The sequence below is a fragment of the Adiantum capillus-veneris genome, chromosome 4 (assembly GCF_014529385.1).
Source record: "Adiantum capillus-veneris isolate H3 chromosome 4, ASM1452938v2, whole genome shotgun sequence".
In the NCBI taxonomy this organism is placed as follows: Eukaryota; Viridiplantae; Streptophyta; class Polypodiopsida; order Polypodiales; family Pteridaceae; genus Adiantum; species Adiantum capillus-veneris.
The window spans coordinates 18,892,782-18,910,067 of record NC_140934.1 but is presented as its reverse complement, the minus strand read 5'-3'; the positions used below and the strand labels follow the sequence as shown (position 1 = coordinate 18,910,067).

Genomic DNA, 17,286 nt, shown 5'->3' with positions numbered 1-17,286 from the left:
ACAAGAAGAGTGATGCCGCTCGTGATGCCTTGAAGGTGGAACGGCATTGCAACAATTGTGGTAAGAAGAGACATTATTGGAGGAAGTGTCCAAAGCGAGTTGGAGATGCTTCAACTTCTTCGGCGGCAGTGGTGCAGTCATCGGCCTTTGTTCATTTGGAGATCTCCCCTCGATGGACTCTCCACGGACATCGGAGGCCACGATGACTATTGCGGGTCAAGATGATCGTGATTGGATTCTTGACAGTGGTGCCTCACAGCACATGACACCTTCGAAGGATCTTTTGTCCAACATGTGACGACATTGTGGTACCATCTTTATTGGCGACAAATCTGAAATTCCTATTCACAACGAGGGTTCCATGGAGCTCATTCCCAACGGCAGAGGAGGTATGTATACCTTCAAGGTACTTTATGCTCCAAAGCTGAGATTTCATCTGATGCTCTTCAAGTTGGTAGAGGTTAGTTTTTTTTTTGAAGAAAACCTTAACCCCTTCTGTTTAGGCCCCTCAGCCACACTTTTTGGGTTCAATTCTTCTTGTCCTCTCGGCCAGTCCATCCAATTAGGCATGCCAGGTCCCTGTGCAGAACTCTTGATGCACTCACAACAATATCGAATCATCTCATCCATACAGAACTATTGATACACTAGAATAACATTCTGTTACAGGCTTGGACATTCCAAGTGAGAAATCAATAGCAACACACGAATAGAAACCTCAAATACTTGAACCTGAACTTGAACAAGGAGAGCTGACATGCCACGGCGGAGTTTCGAGCCAAGACGCATTGGCCCCAAAGGCAGGCACCCCTTTCGTTATTTCTTTATTATTGCTTCGCAAAGGTACAATTCCCCGAGAGTTCAACTCTCTCCGAGACTCTGCGTTCACTCTTTGAGTGAGGCCCCAAGGGTCCTTATAAATAGTACAAGGGATGCTCAAAAGCTTCTCATCCAAAAGCATTTGCCCTCAAAAAGCCTTGCACAAATTTGTCAGACCAGCCAGTGTAAATCACGAAAATTCGTACAACAGTGCCACGTGGTGGTAGTTAGCACAATTTGGACAAATCTTAGATTCAACCCTAACGCTTTTGTCACTTACGGTATAGGCCCTTGGACAGGTGCTCCTTATGTTGGGCAGAGTTAGGTTTAAAAGCTCTAACCCCCCCCCCCCCCGGTTTTAAGCTCCTCCCCCACACTTTCTAGGTTCAATTCCCTTGTCCTCTCGGCCATTTCCTTCAAGTTGGTCATGCAAAAAGAAAGAAACTTTCTTCTGTAGACATTGACTCTATATACTCATGTACTAGACTCCACAAATCCAACACTTCTACAAAGACATCAGTTAGTGATCAATCACATTTGTGTGGAGGGTCTCAGATACAAATCATAATCATTGTAACCTATTTAGCAATCACATCCAGGCCGCACTGACCTTTTCACAGATGTCTTGATCTACTAAATCTTGTTATTGTCAAATTCATAACCTTCCTTCAAGTTGGTCATGCCAAAAGAAAGAAACTTTCTTCTGTAGACATTGACTCTATATACTCATGTACTAGACTCCACAAATCCAACACTTCTACAAAGACATCAGTCAGTGATCAATCACATTTGTGTGGAGGGTCTCAGATACAAATCATAATCATTGTAACCTATTTAGCAATCACATCCAGACCGCGCTGACCTTTTCGTAGATGCCTTGATCTACTAAATCTTGTTATTGTCAAATTCATAACCTTTCTTTTCACATTTCAAGCAACCCATGCCAGACTTCCTCCACAAGCCAGTACATTCACAATTTCACATAGCATGCAGTTCGCAAAATCACACACGTAGTTCACATTGAACATTGTCTCTCAAGCATTCGATCTAGCCATCTCATCCCATCCGGAACTCTTAATGCACCTAGATCACTGTGCAGCCACCTCATCCTGCTGCCTTGATGCTCTCACAACAGTATCCATTCATCTCATTGAGATAGAAATCTTGACACACTAGAATCTCATTCAGTTCTCATTCACTTAGCCATCACATCCAGATCTCGTTGATCTCTAAGAGATATCTAGATGCACTAAGTTCAAATCATTCATTAGACAAAATGCTGAAGACATTTCTTCTCTCTACATGTCTCTAACAAGACACACATGAAAGAGCACATGTTCAATTCTAGGAAATTTTCAATTCAATGTACATCTTTGCATAAAGTCATTCCGCAAAATACTGTTAGTTTATGAGTATCCCTAGAATCTCAAGGAGAAATTAGTGACTTTATTCAATCTAGGCAATTTGTGACAAAGGAGTGGAGTGGCTCCCCTATTGTGCACTTCGCACTGCACCAAATTCAACCTGCTCATTCATCAGTAACTTTTGGTATAGACACTGCTAATAATCCAACGCTTCAAGGTACAACTCAAAGCGAGAGAATTTGCGATGTTCTCCTTTCCCATCCAGTTTTTATCGAGAGCCACCAAGCACCCTTGACCAAATTATCCAATGGACCTAGCTTACCTTGCTATTCTTTTCTTTTGCCCTGAGACCTGTTGGTAGCCCCATTCACCTCCCTTGTCCACTCTCACCTCAGTCTGTATCGTCGGTATTCTTTAATGAACCATCAGTAGGTTTCCTTGTTTTGTCGGAACCCTCGAATGGACTATCAGTTGATTCCCTTACTTCTTCGGAATCCTTTAATGAACTATCATTGGTTCTTTCTATTCCTTGGAAGACTCTTGCCCCGTTGAGGTGGACATTGGCTTGTCCGTAGGATAGGTCAATGAGCGAGCATGCATACCAAAGCCTTGCTTGGGATGCCCCATAAGTCTCTGAATGGAGTCAGACTTCTGTTGCAGACAATAACGTCAAATCTCTTTTGGCAATCCATAGCAAAACCGCTCAATTTTGTCTTTCAACGTGGTCTTTCGAAACAAGGACACTGGCAAATAGGTATCCCAAAAGCTCTGGCAGTAGTCATTCAAAGTGTCTTTAGCAGAAGTGAAAACTCTCTTGAATTTTACCCCATTCATAGGTATGTGCGCAACAATAGAGTAGACCACCATGTCTGTGCATTTCCTTTCAAGTAAGATGCCGTCCTTCGCACCTTGGATCGTTCCGAGAAGTGACCTCCCGAGAAGGTGGTGTCAAATTGCTCTATGAATTTAAGGGTTGAATGGGTTCTTGGTAGCCTGAAAACTTGTCAAACTTGATTGCTTGACCCCCTTCTTGAACTCCTTGGTCTTCTTGTTCTTTTGCTCATTGTGTGAGCTGTCATTAGAGGATTTAATCTTCTAGATGGCTCCCTGTGCCTTCTAAACTTTTTCAAAAATCTGCTTTTCTTACTTTTGTGGCTTGTTCTCCGCTTGTTCCAGTTTTCTCATTCTCTTTGGAACTAGAGGATGACAAATTGTCGGAACTCTCTGAAGACGAAGAAAAATTTGGGTCTTTGACAAAACGAACACGCTTCCGCCTCGAAAGTTGACTTTTGACCGAAAGAACCGGAGAATTCCACCGATTTCTTCTTCTTATGAGTTTTTTAAGCTTTTCATCAATTAGTTTGTGTTCTTGTCAAGAGCTTGGTCAAACTCTTTCAGCGAGTACAGTTTTTGCTTTTTTGCACTTGGCTTTCCTTTTAGCTTTCTTACCATCTTGAGAGGAGAATCGATGGCCTCTCGCCATCTCGATTGAATCTCATTGATTGAGTAATTCTTCAGGTGATTCACATATTTCGGGTCTTTGGAGTACTTGATCTATCTTTTTAGAGACGTGTCTACCTACAGTAGACGTTTGTACTCCACTCTGTTGAGATTCCCCGCCCTGTTGGTTTCTTTTATTCCCACGTTGAGACACATCTTTTCTTGATTTCCCCATGGATCAAAGGTCAGAGGGGTGTCGGCTGTTAGATCCTCCGCAAGAACCCATGTGTGCTGCAGAATCAGATCCTCCATAGAAGAAGACCATTGTGCTTTGATACCATTGTTACTGGCGTGGACACTCCAACAGAGAAATCGATAGCAACACACGAATAGAAACTGCAAATAACTGAACTGAACTTGAACAGAGACAAAATCGCAAAGGTATGATTCCCCGAGGGTCCAACTCTCTCCAAGACTCTGCATCCAAATGCTCTTTGAGTGAGGCCCCAAGGGTCCTTATAAACAGTACAAGGGATGCCCAAAACAAAGTCCCAAAAGCTTCTCATCGAAGAGCATTAATCCCCAAAAGCACCCGCTCTCAAAAAGCCTTGTGCAAATCTATGAGACTAGCCAATGTAAAGCATGGAAATTCGTATAGATGTGCCAAGTGGTAGTCAACGCATTTCGCAAAAATCTGATATTCAGCCCTGACGCTTTTGTCACTTAGGGTTTAGGCCCCTCAATTGGTGCTCCTTAAGTTGGGCAAGGTTAGGTTTAAAAACTCTACCCCCCCCCCCCCCCCCTCCTACTGTTTTAAGCCCATCATCCACACGTTCTAGGTTAAGTTCCCTTGTCCTCTCGGCCATTTCCTTCAAGTTGGTCATCCGACATCATCACTTTGTGACACATTCACTTAGCCATCACATCCAGATCTTGTTGACCTCTGTGTAGATGCACTAAGTTCAAATCATTGATCAAATGAAATGCTGCAGACATTTCATCTTTCCAACACATACTCTTAACAATATCCACATGAAAGAGCATGTTCAATTCTAGGAAATTTCCAATTAAATGTACATATTTTCATAAAGTCATCTGGCGAAATACTGTCAGCGTGTCAATATCCCTAAATCCTCAAGGAGAAATAAGTGGCTTTATTCAATCCAGGCAATTTGTGACAAAGGAGTGGAGTGGCTCCCCTCTTGTGTAGTTCGCACCGCACCAGATTCAACTTGCTGATTCATCGGTGACTTTTGGTTAAACTCCGCTAATAATTAAAAAGCTTCAAGGTATAGCTCAAAACTAAAGAGAAGTTGCGAAGTTCTCCTCCCCCATCCACTTTTGCATCGAGAGCCAAAAAATGCCCTTATTTAAATTATTGGGTGGACCTAGCTTACCTTTCTATTCTTTTCTGGTGCCTTGTGACCTATTAGTAGCTTTGCTGACCTTCCCTGTCCACTGGCACCTCGATCTGAATCGTTTGAACTCTCTGATGAACCATTTGTTGATTCCATTGCTTCTTCGGAACTCTTGGATGAACTATTAGTTGATTCCCTTACTTCTTCGGAATTCTCTAATGAACTATCATTTGGTTGCCTTGGTTCTTTCTTTTACTTGAAGACCCTTACCTGGTTGAGGTGGACATTGGCTTGTCCGTAGGATAGGTCAATGAGCCAGCATCCATGCCAAAACCGCTCAATTTGATCTTTCAAAGTAATCCTCTGAAATGAGGACATTGGCAAATAGGTATCCCAAAACCTTTGGCAATAGTCATCCAAAGTGTCTTCCTTATTTATTCTCAGTTGATGCCAAGCCATTATCACAACTTCTTCATATTCTTCCGTTATCCATGCAGAAGTGAAAGCTCTCTTGAATTTTACCCACTTCTTAGGTGCTTCTGTGTGCAACAACAGAGTAGACCATTGTGTTGGTGCATTTCCTTTCAAGAAGGACGCCGCCCTTTGTACCTTGGAACGTTCCAAGAAAAGACCTCCCGAAGAGGCGATGTGAAATTGCTGTATGAATTCAAGGGCTCGATCCGTGTCCTGATAGCTTGAAAACGTCTCAAACTTGACTATTTGACCCCCGTCCTTGAACTCCTTGGTCTTCTTGCTCTTTTTCTCATTGCCTGAGCTATCAGAAGAGAACGAGGTCTCCTTCTCTGAACTAGTAGATGGCTTTCTATGCCTAACGAGGTCTCCTCCTTTGAACTGCTAGATGGATTTCTGTGCCTCCTAGACTTTTTCAAGAATCTGTCTTTCTTACTTTTCTGGCTTTTTCTCCGCTTCTTCAGCTTTTTTGCATCCTCTCTAGAACTAGAGGAAGACGAACTCTCCAAAGACGAAGAAAAATCGGGGTCATCCTCGAAACGAACACGCTTCTTGGATGTGCTCACCACCTTGAAAGTCGATTTTCAGCCCAAATAACCAGAAATCCGTTGATTTCCTCTTCTTTTGAGAGTGTTTTAAGCTTTTTATCAACCGGTTTGTCTTCTTTTGGAGAGCTTTGTCAAACTCTTTCTGCGAGTACAGTTTTTCTTTCTACTCACGGCTTTTCTTTCTGCTTCATTACCGTCTTGAGAGGAGAATCGACGGCCTCTCGCCATCTTGAGTGAATCTCGTCAAGCGGGTTTCAGGCGATTCACATATTTCAGGTCTTTGGAGGACTTGATCAATCTTTTCATACATGTGTCAACCTACAATTGCTGTTTGTACTTCACTTTGCTGAGATTCCTCGCTAGAAATTTTCCATGTCACCAATTGGGCATGCCACGTCACCCACTTGTGACACTCTTCGACAATTGTAACTTCGGCTTTGGTCAATAAATTAAAGACATACGTCAGGGACTCCTAGTTGGGGGCCAATGCTTCTAAGAGTGGAACTCTGCCACCGTGTCTCGCGTCTCCAGTGTTCTCTTTCAGTTCATGTTGTTTCTGCTCAGTTTAGTATTGTTGCGGTGTTTTACCACCTTGTTAGGTGACTCGCCAGTTAGGTCATTTATGTTTCAAGTTTACTTGTATGCCTACAAACGTTACACACTTGCTACAGAACTTACTTCCAAGTAAACTTGCAACTTACTGCTGAATGGTTTTTCGCTAAAATTTTATGACATGCTTGTGGTAGTGGTCACCGCTTAGCATCGCGTAGATTAGTCATCTATTGTGGAATGGTATCAAGTGCTTGAAGTGGATCCTTATCTAAATACAACGAGACCAAGTTCACCTGCACTTGTATATGCTCATACTCGAGGACGCCTATGATTTCAAGGGCTGAGGTGATGTCACCAATTTTCTTTTTTGGTTTACTTAAATTGACTCTCACTAGAATTGCCCATTCTAGAGAGAGAAAGTAAAAATAGTTAGAGAATAGGGAAATAATAAGATAGAAAAAAGGTGCATTCATGCATTATTAGTGTTAGAAGAATGATGCTACCTTCTTAAGTGCCTAGGGAATTCATTTGGATGCCGATGTGATTTTACAAGACCAATACAATTTTAAATTGGTTGCAAAAGCCTTTGGGAGTTTGCTGATGGGTCAGCCAAACGAGGGAGAAGTGGGTGGAGAGGTGCATTCATGGTCTAGTGATGCCATAAGCATGATGCTAGCTTCAAAAGTACCTAGGGGATGAAAATGGGTCCTGGATGCCTTCGGGAGGTGAACTTGAAGGGCATCAAAGAACTTGGTGGCCAAGGCAATAATAAGTGGCTAAGTGGTGGGAAAGGGGTCCAAGAGCCAGACGCCTTGGCTGAGCGTGGGGCAAGTAACCTCCATCTTCTCTATTCCACACCTTTACCCCTACAAATTGAGGCTCTTTCACTAAGAATAGCATGCTTAGAGGTGAGGCATTAATTTGGTTTGTGCAGGGCTGAATTGTGGTTTGTATGCTTGCAATCGGGCTCCTCTAAGAGCTGTCTTCTCCTACTCTCTCTACACACAAGACTGAAAATCCAGGAAGCTCTACTATGCTACTCTATGTACGAAGCAAGTTACTATGTACCGCTACATTATACAACTTCTCTTTCTTCCTGAACGAGGTTCTCAGTAAATGTTCTGCCTGCAAGATTTTGAAGTTATCAATCTCCTTGATCTGGGAACGTCATGGTGAACAAGCAAGACATATTGATTCAAGTCTTTCTTGTAATTTATAAATGCAAGTCCTTTCAGAGGGGGGTTCGGCTTCGTAATTCCAGCCCTCAATTGGTGTCAAGTTCTCTCTTTCTTTTCATATCAGTACATGTGTGTATGCGTGATCAATCTCGCAATTGTTATGTGAATCTTGCAAATTGTTACACAAGCAGATGAATCTCTTTAATTAATCACAATTCCGCTGCATAAATCCAATCCTTTCACACCATGAGTGCTTCATACTCATGTAACCACTGGTGTTAATCGAGATGTAAGTGTTGCTTAGGGTGAAAAGGCTCTTGTTAGTGCAGTCATCTCACTAACTCTAGACATTTCTGAGGTCTCAAGAATGTCACGGATAATTGAACTTCATGTTGTCAGTGCTTCTTTCTTTATAGCGTGAAAAGGATCTAGTGACTGCAGCCATTTCACCAACTCCAGACATTTCCTGAGGTCCAAGAACGCTAGAAAAGTACAAGCATTATTGAAGTTGCAGAAAGGGAAAATTGTCCAGCGTACTTAAATCAAGGGGTGATTAGAAATCATAAAGGAGTTGCATGTAGATTCCCTTGGACTGCTATTTACCACAATCGCCATCTGAAGTTCATTTTTTTTTTCCTTGGTTTGGGTGGAGGCTGAAGGTTCAAAAGTAGTTTTTTGCATGAAAAAATGTTGAGATTGTTGTTTGAGTGTGTCCAATTATGTGCAAGAAAAATGAATCTTGAGGTTTTGTTGGAAGTACAGAGTTTTCAGGGGAAGATTTGACCCATGCAAATTTAGATCCCATTGCACAGTTCTCAATACCAATCGTGGTATGCTCCTTGTTCAAATTATGGATTACTGGGTCTCTTATTTTGTTTTATGACTATCTTTTATGTCACTTAGAGCAGACACATATGAATAAAGATCACGCGGACGATACAAAGAGAATAGTGGAGAAAGCCATAGGAATCAATGTGAGTATTATAACATATGAAAGAAATCAAATCGAGTGACATGTATAAATATGGTGTCTATTGTGATGTAGGTAGAGAGTGCCAGAATCATTGACCTGGATACTCTTGGTTTGAATGTTCAGGTACTAAGCTTCTTGCCTTTCTTGTATAGTTTTCTGAAGCATGTGGCACATGATATGAGGTACAGTAATCGAATGTATTGCATTCTGTAATTGAGGTAGAACTGCACAGACTTGATCCTATACCCAAAAATTGAGAATCACTTAAGACAAGACAATCACTTGCGCTGAGATAGAGAGACGGCTTCTTCTCTGAGATGCATAGTCCCCTAAGGTAAGCACCTCCGTGTTGATATTCAAACAAATTGCAAAGGCTCTCTGTACTCAGAGAATCCACGCAACTGTACTTGTGTTACATGTATAGGATGCTCGGCTCACTTTTACAACCACTGATGTTTCAAAAGGAAACTTACTAAAAGCAAGAAATAGTGACAATAATAGCAAACTGCTCAAAAGGCATCCACGTTGGGATTTTTGCTTAAAAGCATGTGCGATGGGAAATCACTTGTCTAGTTTAGAGGGGTTGTGCAACTGCTAGCTTCAGGGTCACTTGTGTTTCGTGACCTGCATCATTGCAAAATGTGTTTCAGCAAGCCTGAAATGCAACACAATTTTCTATGTTGATAACACTTGATGACTATTTCAACAGAGATGTCTTGGTGCTTTCCCTTCGTTTATTCATGCACATCCCACACAATCACTGTTTAAATTCGTCATAGAGAGAGTGAACAAAAAGGGGGAACAATGTTTCTCATCACTTGTAGGCTATAAATTACATAGGTACTTCTTCTTCTCTCTCTCTCTCTTTAATTTCTTCATTGTACACCTCATTACCCCTCAGATGATTGCATCCCTCCCCATATGTTTTGGTATTATGTGATGATGATGATGATGATGACGATGTAGGGTAGGCTTACATACATACCCACTCTAGGGACCCTTATTTATTTTTATTTTTATGTTTCCCAAACGTAGTACTTGAGTCGCACATGGATGCAACCTTTTGGTCTCATAGGTCATTTTGGCAAACTAAAGATGTTAATATAACATTTCATTTCTTGTCACATGTGACCTATTTAGTTGTAGCATAAGATCTTAACTTTATAATGGGATCCAAAATACACACATAATGTTCAACATATAATTGGATTCCCATTTAATGTATGCACCTACATGTATATGGTACGTTGGCATTTCGGGTGGATGTTTCACTAGGCATTCTTGGAATGTGAAACGTTTCAGGGTGAAACACCTCGTTTTGGCTATGAAATGTTTTGGGGTTGAAACGTTTCGTGGTTACGCTAGCTTTCATTTGCTCCATGCACAACTGGCAATCGGCGTGCTCTAGCTTGCCTTTTGTTTTTTGTTTTGCTTTCTAAAAAACAGTTTTTGGGGCTTTTGTTTGATTTTTATATTTTGGCTTTGTGCTTGATTTTTTCTTTGAGGCAAGGTGGTGATTCTCTCCCACATATCTACTTCAGCTCTTTCCTCCTTCACATGTATCCTCACTTTGCCTACCGTTTTTAGCTTGGTTTAGCATCTCCTTTAGCAGTTTTCTTGGCAACCACCTTTGGTGGCTTCCGCATTGCTCTATGGAGTTCAGATATGGGGGCCTTCACTGGACCATCACGGGAGGTCTGGTCGCACTGATGGATGGGGAGACATGGAGAAGCCTTTAGTCTCTATGATCTCGCGGCTTATTAGAGCCAAGGATTCAGTACCACATGACATTATTTGAGCAGAGCTAGCTGCCCCCCCACTCGTGGTTGAGGCGCTTACTAGATCAATCTCCTTTTTACACCGCTTGTGGGACCTCCCCGAAGATAGATATGCCCGCCTAACACTAGAGTCCTCTCGACAGTTAGCTTTGCAGGGAGACACAACCTGGTATGGGGAGATGACATCATGGTTTCAAGTACATGGGTTCATCATGGACAGATTGCCCCCCTTACAATACTTATTGGATGCACCATCTCTGACTCTTACACAGTCCGAGATCACCAGGCTCATCCGCCAAGACCTGACTCAGCTAGATACTAGGACTTGGATACAACTGGCACAGGAGTTGGGCACGAAGATGGACTTCTATAGAGAGCATCTTCTCCAGCTTACTGAGGATGGTTTTGTGACGAGGCCCAGATACATGGACACCCACTTATCTCATGGAATACGATGTGCTATTGGCCAGATACGCACATCTTCACACCAGCTTCGGATTGAGACAGGTAGATACAGCAGAGCACCAACAGAGGCCAAGACATGTCCCTATGTCACATGGAGCCTGAGACAAAGTTGCACCACACATGCCACTGCCCAATTTACTATGAGATACGAGACCGTTTTCACTACCTGTTCAGAGAGGGCTTTGGACCACTCTCTAGAGTCATGGGGTATGAGGACCAAAGATGTCTGGGTCTATTTTCGCTCAAGCTGCGCAGACATAGAGAGAGCCTAATGAGAGGAGAGGCTAGCCAATCTTAGAGATGGATCACAGACTTCTTTAGAGTGGACACTAGGCAGCCAGAGGAGCAGCTACCGCAGCCGAGCTCACATTCTCCTCCCACGACTACGGAGGACTACACAGCACTAAAAACTAAAATCTTAACTAAAATGTCTAGACGCCCACGACTATGGAGGACTACACAGCATCGACGGAGGCTGCATCGAAGGATTCGGATCACTTTGGCCCGACATGCACGACGCCTGGTCAGACTATAGACCATGGAGGAGATTGATGAGATCCACCAATGACCGATAATGGATCTCCTATGAGATTTAGCTCTTTTGAGGATTGTACACCCTGCTCATCTTGTATCAGCCTTTGTATCAACTCACCCATTATATTCCCACGCACACACCCACATTGTGTTGTATTAGCCCCCAATCACTACTTTCACCCCCCTACTCATATCCTACAGAGTTCCAGCTAGCTGCTTAGTTCACATCTAGCAGTTAAGATTTTAGTTTTTCACTTTACTTCGTTTTATTTTTGTACCAAGACATTGTATTAGATCCACCAAGATTGTGTCAGTTTGATCTCCTAGGTATTTTGGCCTTTTGAAGACGTCTAATATAACATTTCATTTCACTCTCTCTCTCTCTCTCTCTCTCTCTCTCTCTCTCTCCCCACAGAGGCATGCCCATAAACTTGTACTTTCTTTACTAAGGAGAGGGTAAAGAAAGCTATTGACATAATGAAGATTGGGAGAGCATGTAATCATGATGGCTTAGTAGCCGAGCATTTCATACATGCGAGAGGTATCCTGGCTGAGCTTCTTGCATGGATGTTTACTAGAGCTATGTGTGAGGGCTTCCCTGATACTTGGAGCATGTTGACTATTGTACCCATCTTCAAATCTGGAGACCCTATGATGCCGGGGAATTATCATACTATCATGATTGGACATACACTATATGCATCCATCATTGAGCATGAGCTTAGTAGATGGGCTGAGAGGGAGGGCATACATGTGTCGGACTAGGCTGGTTTTAGAAGAGGTTTCTGAAACCGGCCCGTAGGGCAGTAGACTTTGGCTTTCACCCAAAACTTTATTTTAAGTTTACGACACAAAGGAACTTCACGAATAAGCTTGTGCCTGGAATTCGACACTTCAAGACATTTCACGACTTGGTAGCTAGAGCGCTACCAAGCATACAGCGACACCCTGTTGGCCCCAAAGACTGGCGCCCCTTTAGGTACTTATTTATTCTTATTAAACTTGAGAAAAACCTGTAAACTTCTACAAGCTGTCCCACTTTTGTCGAGCTGAATTCCTCTACTCTAACCTGATTTCGGCAACATAACCACAGTAGAAGTCTCCACGGACAAAATCCCAAATACACGGTGACCCTCCACGCACTTTAGAGCACTTTACAAAACCTGGCGAGGAATTATAGCACGCTGGATTCTCTGTTTTGCACTCCGATTCGCGTGCCGATCACTTCTGTGGATAGCCCTCGAGCTCTTGCACCTGTAGGGTCACTTGCCCCTTGAATAAAACAAGATTCCTCGTGGGAAATCTCTCTAAATTGTTTTGTACAAGCACCCAATGCTTTCCCAAGGCTCCCCTGACAAAGAAACGATCCGAACGCTTTCACCTAACCCTCACCAAGCTGTCCAAACCTGTCCATGGCTGTAATTGCAGGTTTTTGACCCAATTTTGCCGGCATTACAGAGCAAAAATCCCTGTAGGTCAAAAGTACACGTCAAGGACACTTTCCCTTGCGGTATTGCCAGTGAGCTGCAAGTCAATTTCAGCATGCTGTAATTTCTGTTTTGCCACTGTTAGTAGGTGCCTACTGCCCTGTAGCCAGAGTTTCGTTCGAGGCTCTTGAAAATGAATCTGTGAACACATCCTCTCCAACCCACCCAATGTTGCATGTGCTCTAGTCAATCTAGTGTCTACTGCTCTCCTCAATTAAAATGCTGGTCCACTAAAGACCGACCCCAAGGTTGGTGTAAGCATCTGTATACTCCACTGTCTCGTGGCCGTATGTGAATGTGGGTGCTGATCTCATGGCCCACTGTGGGGTGGTGTTAAACACCATAACCTTGGTTTAACCAAGGTTGAGAGACAAACCACTGTTGTGAGCAAACCTATGCAAAGCATCCAAGTGATGTTGCATCCCCTCCGGAGAGTCGGAGATCAACACAATATCATCAGCATATAACAATAGTGGAATCCATGTCCCTGCCAACTGTGCACCTCTATCACCTCTCTCTCAAAATAGTCAGAAACCTCATCCACATACATACCAAATAGAGTAGGAGAGAGCGGGCAGCCCTGCTTCACCGAGATAGTGGAGTGAACTAATGTAGATAACCCCTCCAGAGTGCATACATGCCCCACTACTGACCTGTATAATGCCATAATCCCCCAAATCAGCTTTGTGGGTACTCCCATCTCCTGTAGTCTGTGCATCAATCTAGCTCTAGGCATTGTGTCAAATGCTTTGCGGAAGTCCACAAAGCATCAATAGATCCGTCTTGCATGTGATCTGCCCTCCTCAAAAATGGCTGTCAGTGTCAGAAAAACCTCTCTTGAACCTTGCCAGCCCGGCTACGCGTATACCCTCCGGAGGCTCTTTGCCCATCTACTCAGCTGTTGCTCAAGAATGGATGCGTACAACCGTGCCAATGTGTGAACAATCATGATAGTGCGATAATTCCCAAGATCCATAGGGCCTCCTGACTTGAAGATAGGTACAATAGTAGATAAACTCCAAGTATCAGGCAAACCCTCACACATGGCACGATAGAACATCAGTGCTAGAAGCTCTGCGAGCAGATCCGTGGCATGTATAAAATGCTCAGCCACTAAGCCATCATGATCATATGCTCTCCCAGTCCTCATCCTATCAATGGCCTCCACCATCTCAGCCGATGAAAAAAGCACATGTGTGTGGGCATAGCTCGGGGCGGTCATGAAGAGGCGGCTGTCCAATAACTGTGTACAGAGATGACACATATTGGCCTCATGCCTCTATAGAAGTAATGGTAGGAGGGGAGGAGTGCTCATGAAAGAGTCACCATGCCTCACCTGAGTCTTGACTCAAGAATAGTTGATATAGATCCCGCTCTAGTTGAGCCAAAAATGCCCTCTTCTTCCGCCGCACTAGGCGTCGAAAGGCAACCTGTGACTGTCTATGAGTGATGTCCCCCAAAAGCTCTCGTCTCGCGACACTCCTCATCATACCAGCCGTTTTGGGACATGCTCCCAGAACGTCATCTCTGCTCAGGCTAGGTGTGTGGGTATGCCTCTACTGTTGCATCATGCAATGTTTTGTGTCAGTATAGTAGTAAGCTCCTCCAAAGGTTTTCCTGGCTCCTCAGTGCACAGGCGTCTGTAGATCCCATCTATGTAGACAGAGTCCGTCTCCCGTGTAAAGCTGTAGCGAGTAGGGGCTGCTATCCGTGGTATGTGTGCTACACTAAACTGGAAAGAGATGGTCATCAATACAAGGGCATGATCTACTGCCACACCAATAGGTCTAGGTCCAACTGTGAGGTCCTGGATACCAGAGATAAAGCTCGGCTGTGCCATGACATAATCCACTGTGCTGGCTCCATGTCTGTGTGGAAAGCATGTAAAACCTGTTAAAGTTTAGGCATCTCAAGTGAACTGCCCAATGTGATCCCATTATTTAGTTTGGCTTTTAGGTATTTATTTTACTTATTTGTCAAAGTCTTGGGTAGGACAATTTACTGGGCTTGCTATATAAGCAACCCCTTGCCTCCATTGTATACACATTCAGTTTTCATTGCCAAGGTTGATTGCTTCAGGAGACTCTCTCTCTCTCTCTCTCTCTCTCTCTCTCTCTCTCTCTCTCTCTCTCTCCAGTAATTATAGTCCGAGGCATCTCTGATCCTGGTATCTCATGACTCTAGAAAGTGGCCCAAAACCCTTTTTGAATAGACAGTGAAAGCGGCCTCGTATCTCATAGTATATTGGGCAGTGACATATGTAATGTAGCTCTATCTGGCATACTTGACAAATCCTGGACTCCTCTAAATTTACCTGTCTTGATCTCTAGCTGATGTGAGGATGTGCGTATCTGACCAATAGCACATTGGATCCCGTGGGATAGATGAGTGTCCATGTATCCTGGTCTGATCACAAAACCATCCTCCGTGAGTTGGAGAAGATGCTCTCTATAGAAAGTCATCTTTGTACCTAGCTCATGTGTAGGTTGTATCCATGTCCTCTTCGTATCCAGCTGAATCTAGTCCTGTCTGATGAGCCTAGTAATCTCTGCCCAAGTGAGGGAGATGGAGGGTGCATCCAGAGAGTACTGAAATGGGGGTGGCCGATCCATACTAAAGCCATGTAACTGAAACCAAGATGCCATCTCTGCATATCAACATGATCTATCTCCCTGCACTGCCAGCTGTCGCGAAGATTCTAGTGCTAATCGAGCATCTCTCTCTCTCTCTCTCTCTCTCTCTCTCTCTCTCTCTCTCTCTCTCTCTCTCTCTCTCTCTCTCTCTCTCTCTCTCTCTCTCTCTCTCTCTCTCTCTCTCTCTCTCTCTCTCTCTCTCTCTCTCTCTCTCTCTCTCTCTCTCCCCCCCGGTCTCTACGCTTCCGCATCGCCGACTTTGACATGGTATCAGAGCTCTTGGTGAAGCTCTATGCTTGAAGCCCTTGGAGGAGTAGCATCCCAGAGAATAGAACCCCTCATGTTTTGTCGGCGACATCCATCTCTGCGACAGCCTCTCAAAACGCTAGGCGTTAGTCCCCCCATCGGCGTCCTCTTCTCCTCCCGTCTCCAAGTAGCACGGCCACCTTCACCCCACACCCACTGTAGCGACTTTGCGACACCCCCCCCCCCCCCCCCCCCCCCCCCCCCCCACTATCCTGCGTTTTGAGACGCCGGAGTCCGCCCAGTCAACGTCGTCGATCTCCCCCACCCAGACCTTGCGTTTTGAAATGCATGGCAGCCAGGCGCTTCTCCCCATCGCGACAGCGTTTTGAAACGTTGTTTGTGCCAACCTCTACCCGGCCCTTGCTTCTCCTCCAACGGTGCCTACCTACAACGTTTTAAAACGCTGCCAGTGGCAAGCAAGAGAGAGGCTTGGAGTTTGTAGAATGGTCGTGCCGAGCCTTAGGAGCGGCTTGGAAAAGGCACATTGTGGAGCGGTTTGGGAGATGAAGCGGCATAGTTTGGCCTAAAGAGAGGGACAACTTGGAGTTTGGAGAAGGCAATAGAAGCAGAGGGTGCGGCGAGCATTGTACGTGGGAGCGGCTTCGTACCAATCTTGCGGCTCGGGAGAGGCGACCAGTTTGTAGCAAAGCCTTGCGGAGTGGGAAAACTGGAGTTGAGGAGAGGGATTGCAGAGAGTGCGGAGCAGCTTGGGATTAGTGTAGAGTTGTGGATCGGCATCAGCTTGGAGTTCTTGCGGCTTGGAATTTGGAGCGGCAAGGAGATTTCTAGTGGCCTATTGGAGTGCGAGAAGGTACATAATACCAAGTTTTGCAACTTCAACAAGGCACCCCCTTGCTAGAGCGCCCGCAACATCGACCAAAAGCTATGGATAACGGATCGTCAACCATCCATTTAGCGGCCTGTACACCGGCACAGTTCTCAAGGAACCCGGCAATTTGTTTGGCTCGAGTTTATGAAGTCAAAAGCAAATGGAGGTGTTCGCTAGAGGACAACGGCAAAGGTCAGTGGGACACGGATGGCAGTACCCGTACTCAGTTAGCTGCCTTGGTACCCTCGAGGTACAATCACAGTAGTCATGATTGTGCTTCGACGCTTTGCTTGGCTCGAGAGTTTGAAGCCAAAGGCAAAAGCAGGAACTCTCAGATAGACAAGGACAAAGGCAAGCTGGACAGAGATTACGGTAATAAAGATTTGGCAGAGGAGATCAACATGGCACTCGTGGCGGTGGCCACAGTGGCCTCGACGTCAGATTTCTAGTCAAATGACAGGTGTCACCACTAGCTTCATCGAGAGAGGCTTGTGAGTGGCAGAGAGGGGCAAGCACTGCTCCCTATATTTAATTTAGACCCTTGTGTTGGA

General features: G+C 44.4%; 1 protein-coding gene across 1 annotated transcript in view; it reads left to right on the top strand.

Annotated features, from left to right (window-relative positions):
- Window positions 1–17,286, top strand: part of LOC147458814 (FMN binding protein) — a 109,739-nt gene that overhangs the window by 83,377 nt on the left and 9,076 nt on the right. Inside the window, exons 8-10 of the mRNA XM_086510248.1 lie at window positions 8,493–8,560; window positions 8,639–8,704; window positions 8,776–8,826. Of these exons, the coding sequence (XP_086366374.1) occupies window positions 8,493–8,560; window positions 8,639–8,704; window positions 8,776–8,826 (185 nt within the window). The remainder of the gene's footprint in view (window positions 1–8,492; window positions 8,561–8,638; window positions 8,705–8,775; window positions 8,827–17,286) is intronic.